General features: G+C 55.3%; 1 protein-coding gene across 3 annotated transcripts in view; it reads left to right on the forward strand.

The window, feature by feature from the left end:
* Positions 1–13,038, forward strand: part of Hip1r (huntingtin interacting protein 1 related) — a 30,443-nt gene that overhangs the window by 12,113 nt on the left and 5,292 nt on the right. For 2 of the 3 annotated variants that reach the window (XM_076922868.1, XM_076922869.1), the window contains exons 2-23: positions 1,855–1,918; positions 2,160–2,302; positions 2,493–2,549; positions 3,496–3,576; positions 4,001–4,077; positions 4,364–4,425; positions 7,755–7,895; positions 8,517–8,574; positions 8,661–8,736; positions 8,872–9,012; positions 9,140–9,204; positions 9,383–9,455; positions 9,554–9,737; positions 9,822–9,910; positions 9,987–10,103; positions 10,178–10,279; positions 10,534–10,728; positions 11,528–11,675; positions 11,811–11,897; positions 12,198–12,305; positions 12,483–12,619; positions 12,849–12,959. In XM_076922868.1, coding sequence (XP_076778983.1) covers positions 1,855–1,918; positions 2,160–2,302; positions 2,493–2,549; positions 3,496–3,576; positions 4,001–4,077; positions 4,364–4,425; positions 7,755–7,895; positions 8,517–8,574; positions 8,661–8,736; positions 8,872–9,012; positions 9,140–9,204; positions 9,383–9,455; positions 9,554–9,737; positions 9,822–9,910; positions 9,987–10,103; positions 10,178–10,279; positions 10,534–10,728; positions 11,528–11,675; positions 11,811–11,897; positions 12,198–12,305; positions 12,483–12,619; positions 12,849–12,959 — 2,316 coding nt within the window. The remainder of the gene's footprint in view (positions 1–1,854; positions 1,919–2,159; positions 2,303–2,492; positions 2,550–3,495; positions 3,577–4,000; positions 4,078–4,363; positions 4,426–7,754; positions 7,896–8,516; positions 8,575–8,660; positions 8,737–8,871; positions 9,013–9,139; positions 9,205–9,382; positions 9,456–9,553; positions 9,738–9,821; positions 9,911–9,986; positions 10,104–10,177; positions 10,280–10,533; positions 10,729–11,527; positions 11,676–11,810; positions 11,898–12,197; positions 12,306–12,482; positions 12,620–12,848; positions 12,960–13,038) is intronic. The other variant, XM_076922870.1, reaches the window with a different exon arrangement.

Consider the following 13,038-nt stretch of genomic DNA (forward strand, 5'->3'; position numbering starts at 1 on the left):
TGCTGCAGGCCAGGGAGGCCTGGGTCTCAAAAGTTTCATCATGGCCTCTTGGTAACCTTTTTCCTCAGAGGAGGAGACGTCCTGCCTGCCCATTCCCAGACTCACTCCTTCCAAGTATCTCAGCCCCTCCCAGGTCCTCTTCATCTGTGCCAAGTGGGCAGCTCTGTCTCCTCCCTTCTTGCCAGGAATCTTTTAGGCCAGGTGGCATTCATCATCAGAGCAGCTCAGGTGTCAGGGCATCGTAGGTTGCGGCTCCACAGCCCAGAGATGGGACGCTCCTTGTGAGCTTGGCCCAGCCCACTTACCACTTGATCCCTGCCAGGGAAAAGCTGTACCTGGAAGCTGTGTCATGGTCACTGTAAGAACACAGCATGGAGTCCAACAGACCTGGCTCTGCCCATATTACCAATGTACACAAGACACTGAATCTCTGAGCTTCAGTTTCCTCTAAGAAGTAAGAAAACAGCGTAGCAGTGGTCTCCCAGATGCCTCCCCGCAGTAGAGGTGGAATACACTGGTGTGCAGAGTGGCAGTCTCCCTACAGCTGCTGGGTGGCCGCCCTGTGTCTGTGTGGAAGTGAGACCCGAGGGAGGCCATGGGAAGCAGGCTCAGCCCCAGGTCCTCAGATTTCAGTGAGGTTCCCACAATGGGCTCTGTATGAGTGGGGGGTCAGTGTACTTCTCTGGGCTGTGGGGGGCAGAGTCCAGCTCAGGAGCAGCCCATGCCCATGCCCAGTCCTGACAGTCCCCAGATCTATGCATCTAATCAGAAAGGGACCCTGTGCCCCACCAGGCCTGCTACTCTTTTAGGAAACTTGAGCCAGCGTATTCAGTATGTGCTGAGGCACCCGCTGTTGGAAACCCACTGTCCTGACAAGCAGGGCGTTACTGCTCAAATGCTGCACCGGGGGTGCATGGCGGCCTTCGGGAGATGGAGCAAAAGAGAAGCTGCCACACTGTCCTGTCCGGCACTTGCTGGCCTGTTGATTGTGTCCCTAGGTAGCATGCCCAGTGTAGCTCCTTGGCTCATCTGGGTGAGTACACTCTGGGTCAGTTGCATGCCCTGGCCTCTGGATCTGGGCTTGTCAGTCCATTCCACCCTCCTGTCTGGGGCCTGGGGACCTCTTTCCAGTTCATAAACACTAGCAACCTGTGAAGACTCATCTGACCTCCCGCCCCTGTCCCTGCCAGTAGAGCCTCAGAGGAGTGGGTGTGGGATAGTATTCTGTGTGTGCCCTGGCTTCCTGCCTCAATGGAGCTGGACTGGAAGGTGTTGAGCTGGGGAAATAAGTTGTTGTGGCCTTGGGGCCACAGTTGTTCTCAGTGGCATGAGCAGGTGCTTATGGAAGTGTAGCCAGTGGCAGGGCCTGGCTTCTGCATGGTGCTGGCTGGAATGTCAACTGATGTCTTTGCTGTGGGCTCTGCTGGACAAGAAGAGGGGATGACACTGAGGCCGAGAGGCTCAGTTGGGCCAAAGGGAAGGTCTCTACTGTTCTCCCTGGTGGGAGACTTGGACAGACTATGCTGTGTTGGGGCATGCCCTTGACCACTCTTCCTGGAGTCTGGGGACCTTTCCAAGGAGAACACCGTGATGAAGATCAGACATGCCTTTCTGAGTCACAGTTCGGTTTTCCTCCCTGTCTCCCTGAGCCTGGAGCTCTTGGTCACTTGTAACATTGGCACCAGCTACAGGTCATGTAAGAGAAGTTTCCTGAGAGCATGGATCAGGGAAAGCGTGCTCGTTTTTTGCCCCTGCACTTGTCTTCCACCAGACTAGGTGGCCCGTTCTCCTTTGGGTTGTGTGTTCTAGACAGTTATGGATGGGTGTCTAATCCTTTCTCTGTATTTCTCATAGGCCATCAGTATCAGCAAAGCCATCAACAGCCAGGAGGCCCCCGTGAAGGAGAAGCATGCCCGGCGTATCCTTGTGCCCCTTGGGTCTTAGGGAGTTGTCAGGAGACTGGGATGAGCATGGTCCTGACCCGGGGTGTGCTGAGTTGGGAGAACATGACCTAAGGACTCCAATTGTTGTAACCTAGGGTGGATGAGAACTTGGGAAACTGCAGAAAGTGCCAGGGCCCTCCCAGTGGGAGGGGCTGTCTGCAGAACACCCACTGCCCACACTTCAGTGTGTCCTCCACTTGGCCTTGACCGTCTAAGGTATCATTCTGGGCACTCACCATGAGAAAGGCGCCTTTACCTTCTGGTCCTACGCCATCGGCCTGCCACTGTCCAGCAGCTCCATCCTCAGTTGGAAATTCTGTCACGTCCTTCACAAGGTCCTCCGAGACGGACACCCCAATGTGAGTAGTGACCACAGCCCTTGGTCTCACAGGCTCAGGAGAGCGAAGCCTCCATGCCACCAGCTGACAGCATCCACAGTGTCCCCTGGAAGTGACCTGTATCTGTCCTGAGCTATGGACTGGACACCCTGCCCAGTGCTGGGAGGGACCTCTCAGGTTCTGTGTCCTCACCCCACTTCTCTGGCTGCAGGTGCTGCATGACTACCAGAGGTACCGGAGCAACATACGTGAGATTGGCGACTTGTGGGTAGGTGTGGGGACAATGTCAGGCAACATGGCTGAGCTGAGGGCAGCATCTGGGGATTCTCTTTCCTCTTGGCCTTGGGGTCACTGTGGAGGCCGAGCACCAGACAGTGTGAAGTTGCTGTTGGGGCCTGGTGCAGGCAGATTGGTCGACAGCTCCATAAAGCAAGCCCTTTAGTCCTCATGAGTTGAAACAGGTGGCAACGCCATGCCTTTATGAAGAGCAAGGACTCCCAGGATCCCCTAGACTTTAACCGGAAGCTTTAGAAGCCATGTTATATACAGACTTGAATTTTCCATGCATTTGCCCGGCAGTTCTCAGAGTCAGTAGTCAGACCCCTGGGGAGCCTGTGTCTGGATTCTCTCTAACATCCTCAGAGGTCATTCTCTGGGCTCTCCTGGGGCACCTAGTTGAGTGGATCTCTTAGAGCAGACCCAGAGGGAGAACATTGCCTGTCCAGAGCCACTATGCTTTATTCATGTCCTTTGAAGTAAGGAAAACAGAATTCGTCACAATGCCTGCTGCAGACACAGGCCCTGCTGGTGTGGCCACACACCATGGTGTTTTTTGCAAGCGGAAGCTGAGAAGCTGTGTACAGACCAGAATGCACCTCCCCGTCTGCCACCGGCTCTTTAGTAAAGTGCCCCTGCGCAGAACTGGCCTGTTGCCCTGAACAAAGGGCTTTCTTTGCTTCTCTCAAGACTTTGTCTGGCAAGAGTGACAAGGAATGAGATTAAGGAGGGGAAAAGCAAGAGACAGAGTAATGAGGTTGGTGAAGACTAGCAGCAAATGTTTGCTGATGAGAAAGTGAGTGACTGACTGATTTGTAGAAGAAAGGCTGCTTCTTCTCTTCCCACCTCGTTTCTTCCTGTCTGGGCACACTCTCAATCCTTGGGATTCCTAGGTATGTTCTTGACAGCGACCTCACACAGGGCTCCGATCCCCACAGGGCCACCTTCGTGACCAGTATGGACACCTGGTGAATATCTATACCAAACTGTTGCTGACTAAAATCTCCTTCCACCTTAAGGTAGTCTCCCTGAGAAATCATGGGACTGAGGGACTGGGGGGGCTCTTCTTTTTGTGACATCCTGGGGCATAGAGGGTGTTGGATGGCGGGCACCTGTCTGTCTGTCCATGGTCTGTCCACTTGCCATGGAGACTAGGATGACTGACAGGAGATCGTTGGGTTATCTCAGTGTTTGCATAGATGCAGTGCACATACCAGCCCCCTCTGTGCTCCATGGCCTTGCCTGTCAGTCCTGCTAAGGGTGCCCCACCTCATCTCCAGGATTTCTGTCAGCCCCTTTGGCTTAACCAGAGAAGCTGGGGTCATGGAATGAAGGGATTGGGAAACCTCCCTGGCGACTCCCCTTGTCATGGGAGTTGTCAGGAGCAGGGATGGGACCAGAATGTGTCTGCTCAGTGAGGCTACGTGGAAATTGTCTCTACAGCACCCCCAGTTTCCTGCAGGTCTGGAGGTAACAGATGAAGTATTGGAGAAGGCGGCAGGAACTGATGTTAATAACATGTGAGTCTGTGTGGCCTCAGTTTCTCCCATGCCCCGGAGCTTTTCAGACCCAAGTGCCCACCAGGACCATGTCAAACGAGGCCACAGCCCATTGGGTTGAAGATCACGATCCCCAGTGGGTCCGGCTGTGGGTGAAGGGGTTTATTGGGTGCTCCATGTTTCTGCCTCACAGAGTTTGCTTCCTGTTCCAAAGGGGTCTTGGGGATTATCGGGTGTGCCCTGATGCCCTCTCCATCCCTCACCCTCGCTCCCCCCCCCCCCCCCCCCCCCCCGTCTTTCCTCCTAGTTTTCAGCTCACCGTGGAGATGTTTGACTACATGGACTGTGAACTGAAGCTTTCAGAGTCAGGTGAGCAAGTCACTCACTCTGGGTTGTGATAATGCCTGTGAGCAGACTGGATTTTTATTTGTCTTTCTACTTGTTGGGGTGGAGCCTGGGCCCCTTCATGCTGGACAAGTGATGCCCCTGACCCAGTGCTGTAGTCTTATGTGCACCTGTCCCTTGCGGTTCCTCTCCCCCCACGTCAGAAAGGGGCCTCATGGCACCTCCAGAGCACAAGCAGAGACTTCCCTTCTGGGAGTCCCTGCGCGTGTGTCCAGGACATGGCACATGAACGTTACCCTGTGGCCCCAGGTGTGGAGGGGTGGGGCTGCCCTGTGGAGGAGCACTAGGCTCCTGCCTAGCCTCAGCAGCTACACTACACTCCAGGAGAAAATATGGGTAACATTTCCTACTCTGTGTTCTGAAATGCCTCTCGATCCTGAAAACTGGCAGCTGTTGGACAGGAAATCTCTGAGGGCTCACCCTCGCAGCCTGGAGCCTGGGAGGTGATTGTTCTGGGCTGTACCTTCAAAACAACTGCTGGTGACTCAGTGTTGTCCATGGCAAAGCCCAAGGCAAATGCCTTTTAAGGAAAAACAGGGAATTTGGAAGAGGCAGGTCAGCCACTCTGTACCCTGGGTCTGGGCCTGTGGCTCTGGTGGGTGAGAGGCCAGCCTGAAGCCTGTCCAGGAGTATGACAGTGGGAGCAGACAACAGTTCACCAGGGGTGTGGTCTGCAGTGCAGCTGGACCCAAGCCACCAGGAATTGTGTCCTGGCAGAAAAGCTAAGCCCGAGCTCCTCAGAGCTCACAGGCCATGAGATTCAAGCCATAGACCTATGTCTCCACCCTAGCTGCTCTTGGCCTAGGAGGAGGCCGAAAGAGCAGACTGTGTTCCCTGTAAGGCAGTGGGAAGAACCCGCAGGCCTCTATCCTTAGTGACAGATGTTTTTGTGACTTACAAAGAGTGGGCACTGTTAACTGAGCTTCCAGAGACACACGCAGGTGACAGGTGTAGGATCCCCTCACCTTGGCGACAGCACAGAAGCCAGAAACCCCTGCATATCTCAGTGGAAAGCTGGCTGTAACACACTGCCTTCAGTGGGAGTGCAAGGCTGTGAGAGATGTGCCTCAGAAGGCTGAGGCAGGAGAATCATGAATTTGAGGCTTGCTAAAGTGAGTTCAAGGTCAACCTGGGGATCTTAATGAAACGCAGTCTCAAAAGTGAGAAGGGCTGGAGAGGCCCTGCTGCTGACCCAGCGGCTGACCCTGTAACTCCAGTTCTAGGGGCTCCGATGCCCTCTTCTGGTCTTTGAGAGCATTGCAGGCAGGTGGTGCACAAGCAAAACACCTATACCTATAAAATAAGGAAAGAAAAGTTTAAATAAAAAGAGGTCTGGGTGTGGCGGCACACGCCCCTAATCCTGGCGCTTGAGACAAAAGCAATCATATCTGAGTTTGAGGCCAACCTGCTCTCTATTAGCCAGGGCTGTACCTAAATAATGAAGTGCTTGCCTAGCATGGTGGGGTGGGGGGTGGGGGGTGAGGGAAGGGAGGAGACACTGTGGGAAGGAGGGAGGGGCAAAAGAAGGGAAAAAGGAAGGACATTCTACCCTGGCCAGAAAAATGGCCAGAGCATGAGAGTGTTCTGCCTGAAATGAAGCATACAGCAAACCAGAGCTCACTCACATTTGAAATCCAAAGCAGTCCTGTGTAGTACACATGTGCGCACACGCACAGGCGCACACACATGTGTGCGCACGCATGCGCGTGCACAAAACCAATCAAACAAAACCCTAGTGTGGCCTCCATCCCTGGCTCTTTGCTGTACCGCTAGGTCTTGGAAACAGCTCCACCCCAGGCGTGGCCAGACTAAGGGGCTGGAGGCTTCTGGACCGGCTCAGAGTCTGCCCAGTGCAGGGCCTGGCTGCTCTCCCAGTCGGGCTCACTGCCTGCTCTTTGTCATTCCTCTCTCTGCCCCAGAGAAGATGCTGGCCAGGAGAGGCAGCCTCGTGTTTGTCCTTTGTCCCTCTTTCTCTGGAGTTCTGATACAAGGCCTGATTGTCAGGGTCTCCAGGGCAAGTGAGGTATCAGGTCACTTGGGGCTTGCAGAGCCTGTGTTCAAGGCTGTGACCTGGAATAAACCCTAGCCAGTCTCCACAGCTACAGGATGGGGTATTACAGTGGCAGTCTTTTTTTTTTTTTTTTTTTTTTTTTTTTTTTTTTTTTTTTTTAAAAACTCTTATGGTGCTTTGCCTGCATGTACGCCTGTGTACCATGTCTATGCCTGGTACCTGCAGAAGACAGAAGGCATCAGATCTTCTGGTACCAGAGTTACAAGTTGTTGTGAGGTTTCATGTGTGTGCTGGAAAATGGAGCCTCAGGAAGAGCAGCCAGCATGGCTTAACCCCTGAGCCACCTCTCCGGCCTCTATTGTTGTTTTTGAGACAAAGTTTTGCTTTGTAGAAGATTGGCCTTGAGCTCAATCCTCCTGCCTCAGCTTCCTGAGCAGATTATAAATGTGCACTAATATGCTTGGCCAGAGCGACCATTTTGTTTGTTTGTTTGTTTTTTGTTGTTTTTTTGTTTGTTTGTTTGTTTGTTTGTTTGTTTGTTTTTCGAGACAGGGTTTCTCTGTGTAGTCCTGGCTGTCCTGGAACTCACTCTGTAGACCAGGCTGGCCTCGAACTCAGAAATCCGCCTGCCTCCCAAGTGCTGGGATTAAAGGCGTGCGCCACCACTGCCTGGTGAGCGACCATATTTTTAAATAGATTTATTACATTTTAATTTAGTGTGTGTGTGTGTACATGCCTGTGCCATAACCAATGGGTGGGTTCAGAGGGCAACTTGAAGGAGTCGGTCCCTCTCCATGTACCGTATAGGTCATCAGATTTGGTGGTGAGCACTGAGCCATCTCTGTGGCCTTTGGTGACAATCCTAAGCCTGTGTCTTCTCTGAGGTTCAGTGTAATTTTGCGGCCCTGGAGTATGGAGCCGCCATTTCTGTTCTCCAGAGCCTTGTCTGGGTTCTGGAAAACCCTCCCCGAACTAGAGCTTATTGAGAGGATTGCCCAGCCTTGCTATCCTGCTTGACCTCGTTCCTGGGGGCTGTTGTCAGCGTAGGACAGCCACCAGCAAAGGGGTGCTAGTCCCAGCCCAGAACTGCTGAAGGCCCAGATCAGAGGCCCGGCCAGCACTAGACCTTCACCACTGTTTTGACAGCACAGTGGAGGGTGACTCACTGACTCCCGAGCCCCAGCGCCTGAGCTGTCACTGAAGTGGACCTGGGGTGGGGCCGCTCACAAGCCACCTCCAGCCACATCGCTCATGCTGGCTTCTACCTGCTCCCTTTTCTCAGTTTTCCGGCAGCTCAACACAGCCATCGCGGTGTCCCAGATGTCTTCTGGCCAGTGTCGCCTAGCACCGCTCATCCAGGTGATCCAGGACTGCAGCCACCTGTACCACTACACAGTGAAGCTCATGTTCAAGCTGCACTCCTGTGAGTGTGCAGCCCTGGCAGGGCCTGTGAGGCCCTGTGTCCCTCGGTTACTGGAAGGAAGGCCTGAGAGAGTACTGGTTTAGAAAGAGAACCCGTAAACCCTTCCCTGTTAGCACCAATAATGTTTCATGGAGAAGACAAATCACCATCTTCTAAAGAAGAGAGACTTCATGTGTAGATCTGTCTATTTTCATGACTTTCTGCACACCTGGTGTAGGAGAGGTCCGTGGCCCCTCCCCGGGCCCTGTGTTTTCTGGGGAGCAGTAGTGCAAAGGCTGTCACTCGTGTTTGGGAAAGGTACTCAGGTCACAGGTGCTGGCTCAGGGCAACTTCTATAGTTCATGGGTCTTAGAGCCCTACGCCACAGCCAGGTGCCGGGGAGGCAGTTCTGGCCCTGCTGATAAATATCTCTGTCTGCTCCGTGCTGCCTTTTCTGACTCTCATCAGAGCTAAAGTGACCCCATGGACTCTCGTCTCCCTGCCCAATTAGGGTGGGCTGTCCAGGCCACAGCGACCCCTCTCCTCTTCCATCGGTCCAGAATCTTGAGGTTCAGAGAGGGAAAGCATACCTCTGAGCAGCATGCAGACAGGAAGTCCTGTTGACTTGTGCTGTCCCCTCAGGTCTCCCAGCAGACACCCTGCAAGGACACAGGGATCGGTTCCATGAGCAGTTTCACAGGTACCAGCCCAGGGAGCGGTGCTAAAGCATGGCTGGAAGGAGGGCTGATGCTTCCCCGATGACCCGTCTCCCCTTTCCTCCTGCAGCCTCAAAAACTTCTTCCGCCGAGCCTCGGACATGCTGTACTTCAAGAGACTCATCCAGATCCCGAGACTGCCTGAGGTGCCCGTCCCTGCCTTGGGGTTGAGGTGCCCCAACCCCAGCCCCATGCAATAGCTCCTGGCTCCTTGCAGGCTCTGGATGAGTTCCCGAAAGGCTTGTGGGGGGCTGAGCATCTCCCAAACGCTGTCCCCACAGGGACCTCCCAATTTCCTGCGGGCCTCAGCCCTGGCTGAGCACATCAAGCCGGTGGTGGTGATTCCAGAGGAGGCCCCGGAGGAGGAGGAGCCTGAGAACCTGATTGAGATCAGCAGTGGGCCCCCTGCTGTGGAGCCAGTGGTAAGACCCCCATCTGCTAGCTCCCCATGTCTTACTGTCTGATCCTGAAGGGCTTCCAACACAAGGCAAAGTGTAGGGTGACTGGGCCAACCCTACCATGCCTGGAGGTCCATGTTGTCTGTTACAGCAGGTGGTGGCGGACCTCTTTGATCAGACCTTTGGACCCCCCAATGGCTCCATGAAGGATGACAGGTGAGTCTTGAGGGGCCAGCTGGGGTGGGGAGCCTAGCAAAGGCCTTGTGTCTGGCAAGGTCCTATGTAGGAACTACAGAGTAATGAAACACCCAGTCCTGAGTGGCTGCTCATGACATCTGAGCTCCCGTGTTGGGGTCTGGAACCTTCTGAACTTGACCAGGATCTCTGTCCCCAGGGACCTCCAGATCGAGAACTTGAAGAGAGAGGTGGAGACCCTCCGTGCTGAGCTGGAGAAGATTAAGATGGAGGTGAGGGGTATGGCCAAGGGTGGTCCCCACATGGCTGGGCCAGGGGTGGTCCCCATGTGGATGGGCCAGGGGTCCATACTCCCCTTCCTGCCCTGCAGGCCCAGCGGTACATCTCACAGCTTAAGGGCCAGGTGAACGGCCTGGAGGCAGAGCTGGAGGAGCAGCGGAAGCAGAAGCAGAAGGCCCTGGTGGACAACGAGCAGCTGCGTCACGAGCTGGCTCAGCTGAAGGCCCTGCAGCTGGAAGGCGCCCGCAACCAAGGCCTGCGAGAAGAGGCGGAGAGTGCGTACCTCTGGGGTGGCCTAGCAACAGGGTGAGGGTGGATTCTACCCACCCTGCCCACTCCTCAGCTACACCTCTCTGCAGGGAAGGCCAGCGCTACAGAGGCACGCTACAGCAAACTGAAGGAGAAGCACAATGAACTGATTAACACGCATGCCGAGTTGCTGAGGAAGGTGGGTGCCTCGCCTCAGGAAGTGTGGGCCAGTGTGGGCCGGGGTCCAAAGTCAGAACCCGCCCCCTGCCTTCTAGAATGCAGACACAGCCAAGCAGCTGACAGTGACACAGCAGAGCCAGGAGGAGGTGGCACGGGTAAAGGAGCAGCTGGCCTTCCAGATGGAGCAAGTGAGGCGTGAGTCTGAGATGAAGGTGTGTTCAGTGTGGGCCCCTCCTCCCACATCCTCCCAGCCCTGCTGCCCTACTGACATGCTGTCCTGTCCTAGATGGAAGAGCAGAGTGACCAGTTGGAAAAGCTCAAGAGGGAGCTGGCGGCCAAGGCAGGAGAGCTGGCCCATGCACAGGAGGCCCTGAGCCGCACAGAACAGGTGCCTGCTAGCCGGGGCCACTCCAGTGGTGCTGGGATCAGGCTGGGACAAGTGAGGTCTTCTTGCCTGTGAATTGGGCCATACTCGTGGCGGTAGGTCCTCGAGGAGGCCAAGGGTAGCCCTGACCCTCGGGGAGTTCTCAGGGTCTTGGGAGGCAGTGTGGTAATAAGACATGGCCCTGAGTGGTAGGCTGCAGACCTGGGAGTAAGGCCAGGTAGGTTTGGCATGGCTCTTGACATGCTTCATGTTCACAGAGCGGGTCAGAGCTGAGCTCACGGCTGGATACGCTGACCACAGAGAAGGAAGCACTGAGCGGGGCCATTCGGCAGCGTGAAGCGGAGCTGCTGGCTGCTCAGAGCCTAGTGCGGGAGAAGGAAGAGGCCCTTAGCCAGGAGCAGCAGCGCAGCTCCCAGGAGAAGGGCGAGCTACGGGGGCAGCTGGCAGAAAAGGTACGTACGGCCTCCACTGTGCCACAGTCTCCTTGTTGGGCAGCTCACCCCTTCAGTGTGGGCGAGTCAGTCTTCTCTCTGTGCTGAGACAGACTCAGCTCTCCAAAAAGAAGCCGCAGCTACGACCAGGATTCCCAGTTCTCCACATCCTTGCCACCACGTTTTACCGTCTGCTCACTGTGGCTGGTTGCATGGCTGTGGCCAGTTCCAGGTTGGCCTCAAACTTAGGGAAGTCCTCCTGTCTCAGCCTTCTGAGTGCTGGGTGTGTTCTGTCACCCAGGGTCTGTGGTCTGCTTATTGTGATTTTGATTTGCATTTTCTAGTTGTCTGATGATAGTGAATCCCCCCACCCCCCTTTAAGCTGTATGTATTGTGTTTGGGGATGGGGAATACGTATGGCGGTCAGAGGACAACTTGCAGGAATCAGTTCTTTCCTTCCACCTTCTGGGTCCCAGGGACTGAACTCAGGTTGACAGGTTTGGCGGAAGACACCCTTACCCTCTGAGCCATCTTGGCAGCCCATTGAACATCTTTTTGTGTGCTCAGTGGCCCTTTGAGATAAGTCTGTCCAGGTCCTGGGCTGTTTCTCACTCTGTTTTGTCCTGTGTCCCTACTGCCTGTCATGAGTCATCCGCGTCCTGGGAGGCAGGGAGATCATCTAGAGATCTCTATCCTAGCTAGACTAGGGCATCCTTCCACAGAGGGAGTCAGCGAGACGGGGTCGCTCGGCTGTCAACTGTTAGTCCTTGGAGCTAAGCCCTGGGCCTCGAGGTCTGAAGGTCCCGCCCCCTCCCATCAGGAGTCTCAGGAGCAGGGGCTTCGGCAGAAGCTGCTGGATGAACAGTTTGCGGTGTTGCGAAGTGCGGCCGCCGAAGCAGAGGCCATTCTGCAGGATGCAGTGAGCAAGCTGGACGACCCCCTGCACCTCCGCTGCACCAGCTCCCCAGGTATGTGCTCAGGGCACCTCTGCCCTTCCATGCAGAGACAGCTGCTCAGCCTCCAGCAATGTTTGCACCTGTTACCCAGTCCTGAGAAGCAGGTGGCAGTGGGCTGAGGCTACACATTCTTCTCTGTGCTTGCAGACTACTTGGTGAGCCGGGCTCAGGCAGCCCTGGACACCGTGAGTGGCCTGGAGAAGGGCCACACCCAGTACCTGGCTTCCTCAGAAGGTGAGTTCAGCTGGAGGTGCTGTGTGGAGTTCCTGCAGCTAGAGCTGCCTGGTGTGGGGCTCCCCAGGAACCGTGTGCCTGATCACTGCCTGACATTGGTTATCTGCAGGAGGTGGAGGGAGCAAGGGGCCTGGAGTCACCTGACTCTGCCTCCTGGCCACTCCAGCACCCTCTGTCTTCATATGCTGGGGTGCTTGGAGCCTTAGCCCAGACTCACTGAGAAAATGGTACACTTGTCTAATGTCCCCACACAAAAGTTCCGGTGCTCCCACCAACAACCTCGGACTTATCCATCTGCAGATGCTTCTGCCCTGGTGGCAGCGCTGACTCGCTTCTCCCATCTGGCCGCGGACACCATTGTCAATGGTGGCGCTACCTCCCACCTGGCCCCCACTGACCCGGCCGACCGTAAGTAGATCCTGATTGCAGGGCCTGGCTGTTTCATCTTGACTCACACAAAGGTCTTCACAGTGAACAGGGGAAAGGAGGTCCTTCCTTTGGACAAGTCCTAGGCCAGAGTATGTGGGGACCTTATCCAGGACTCTTAAGCAAAGGCTTCCCCATGACCTTCCCTTCACCCCACAGGCCTGATTGACACGTGCAGGGAGTGTGGAGCCCGAGCTCTGGAGCTCATGGGGCAGCTGCAGGACCAGACAACGCTACCAAGGGCCCAGCCCAGCCTGATGCGGACCCCCCTGCAGGGCATTCTACAGTTGGGCCAGGTGAGGTGTGCAGCCAAGGCATTGAGCATGGGCTGCAGGGGTGCTGACCCGTCTGTACTGTGCATGTGGTAGGCTGAGCAGGTGAGCGTGCTCACAGGCTGCAGCCTCAGTAAATAGAGCTGACCGTGCACACACACCGCCCTTGCCATCCTAGTCTGCTACCTCTTGTACATCTTTCTCTGGGCCTTGATGAGGTTGAATCTACATGTCTGACTCCTAATCGTTTCAGGACCTGAAGCCTAAGAGCCTTGATGTACGGCAAGAGGAGCTAGGGGCCATGGTTGACAAGGAGATGGCGGCCACCTCTGCAGCCATCGAGGACGCTGTACGGAGGATTGAGGTGAGGGCTGAGTCAGGACTCCCCCAGTTCCTTCGGGAACTCAGAGGGCTGGAGGCTGTATCTGAGCAGGGACAGATAG

Source organism: Arvicanthis niloticus, chromosome 24, assembly GCF_011762505.2.
Source record: "Arvicanthis niloticus isolate mArvNil1 chromosome 24, mArvNil1.pat.X, whole genome shotgun sequence".
Lineage (NCBI taxonomy): Eukaryota > Metazoa > Chordata > Mammalia > Rodentia > Muridae > Arvicanthis > Arvicanthis niloticus.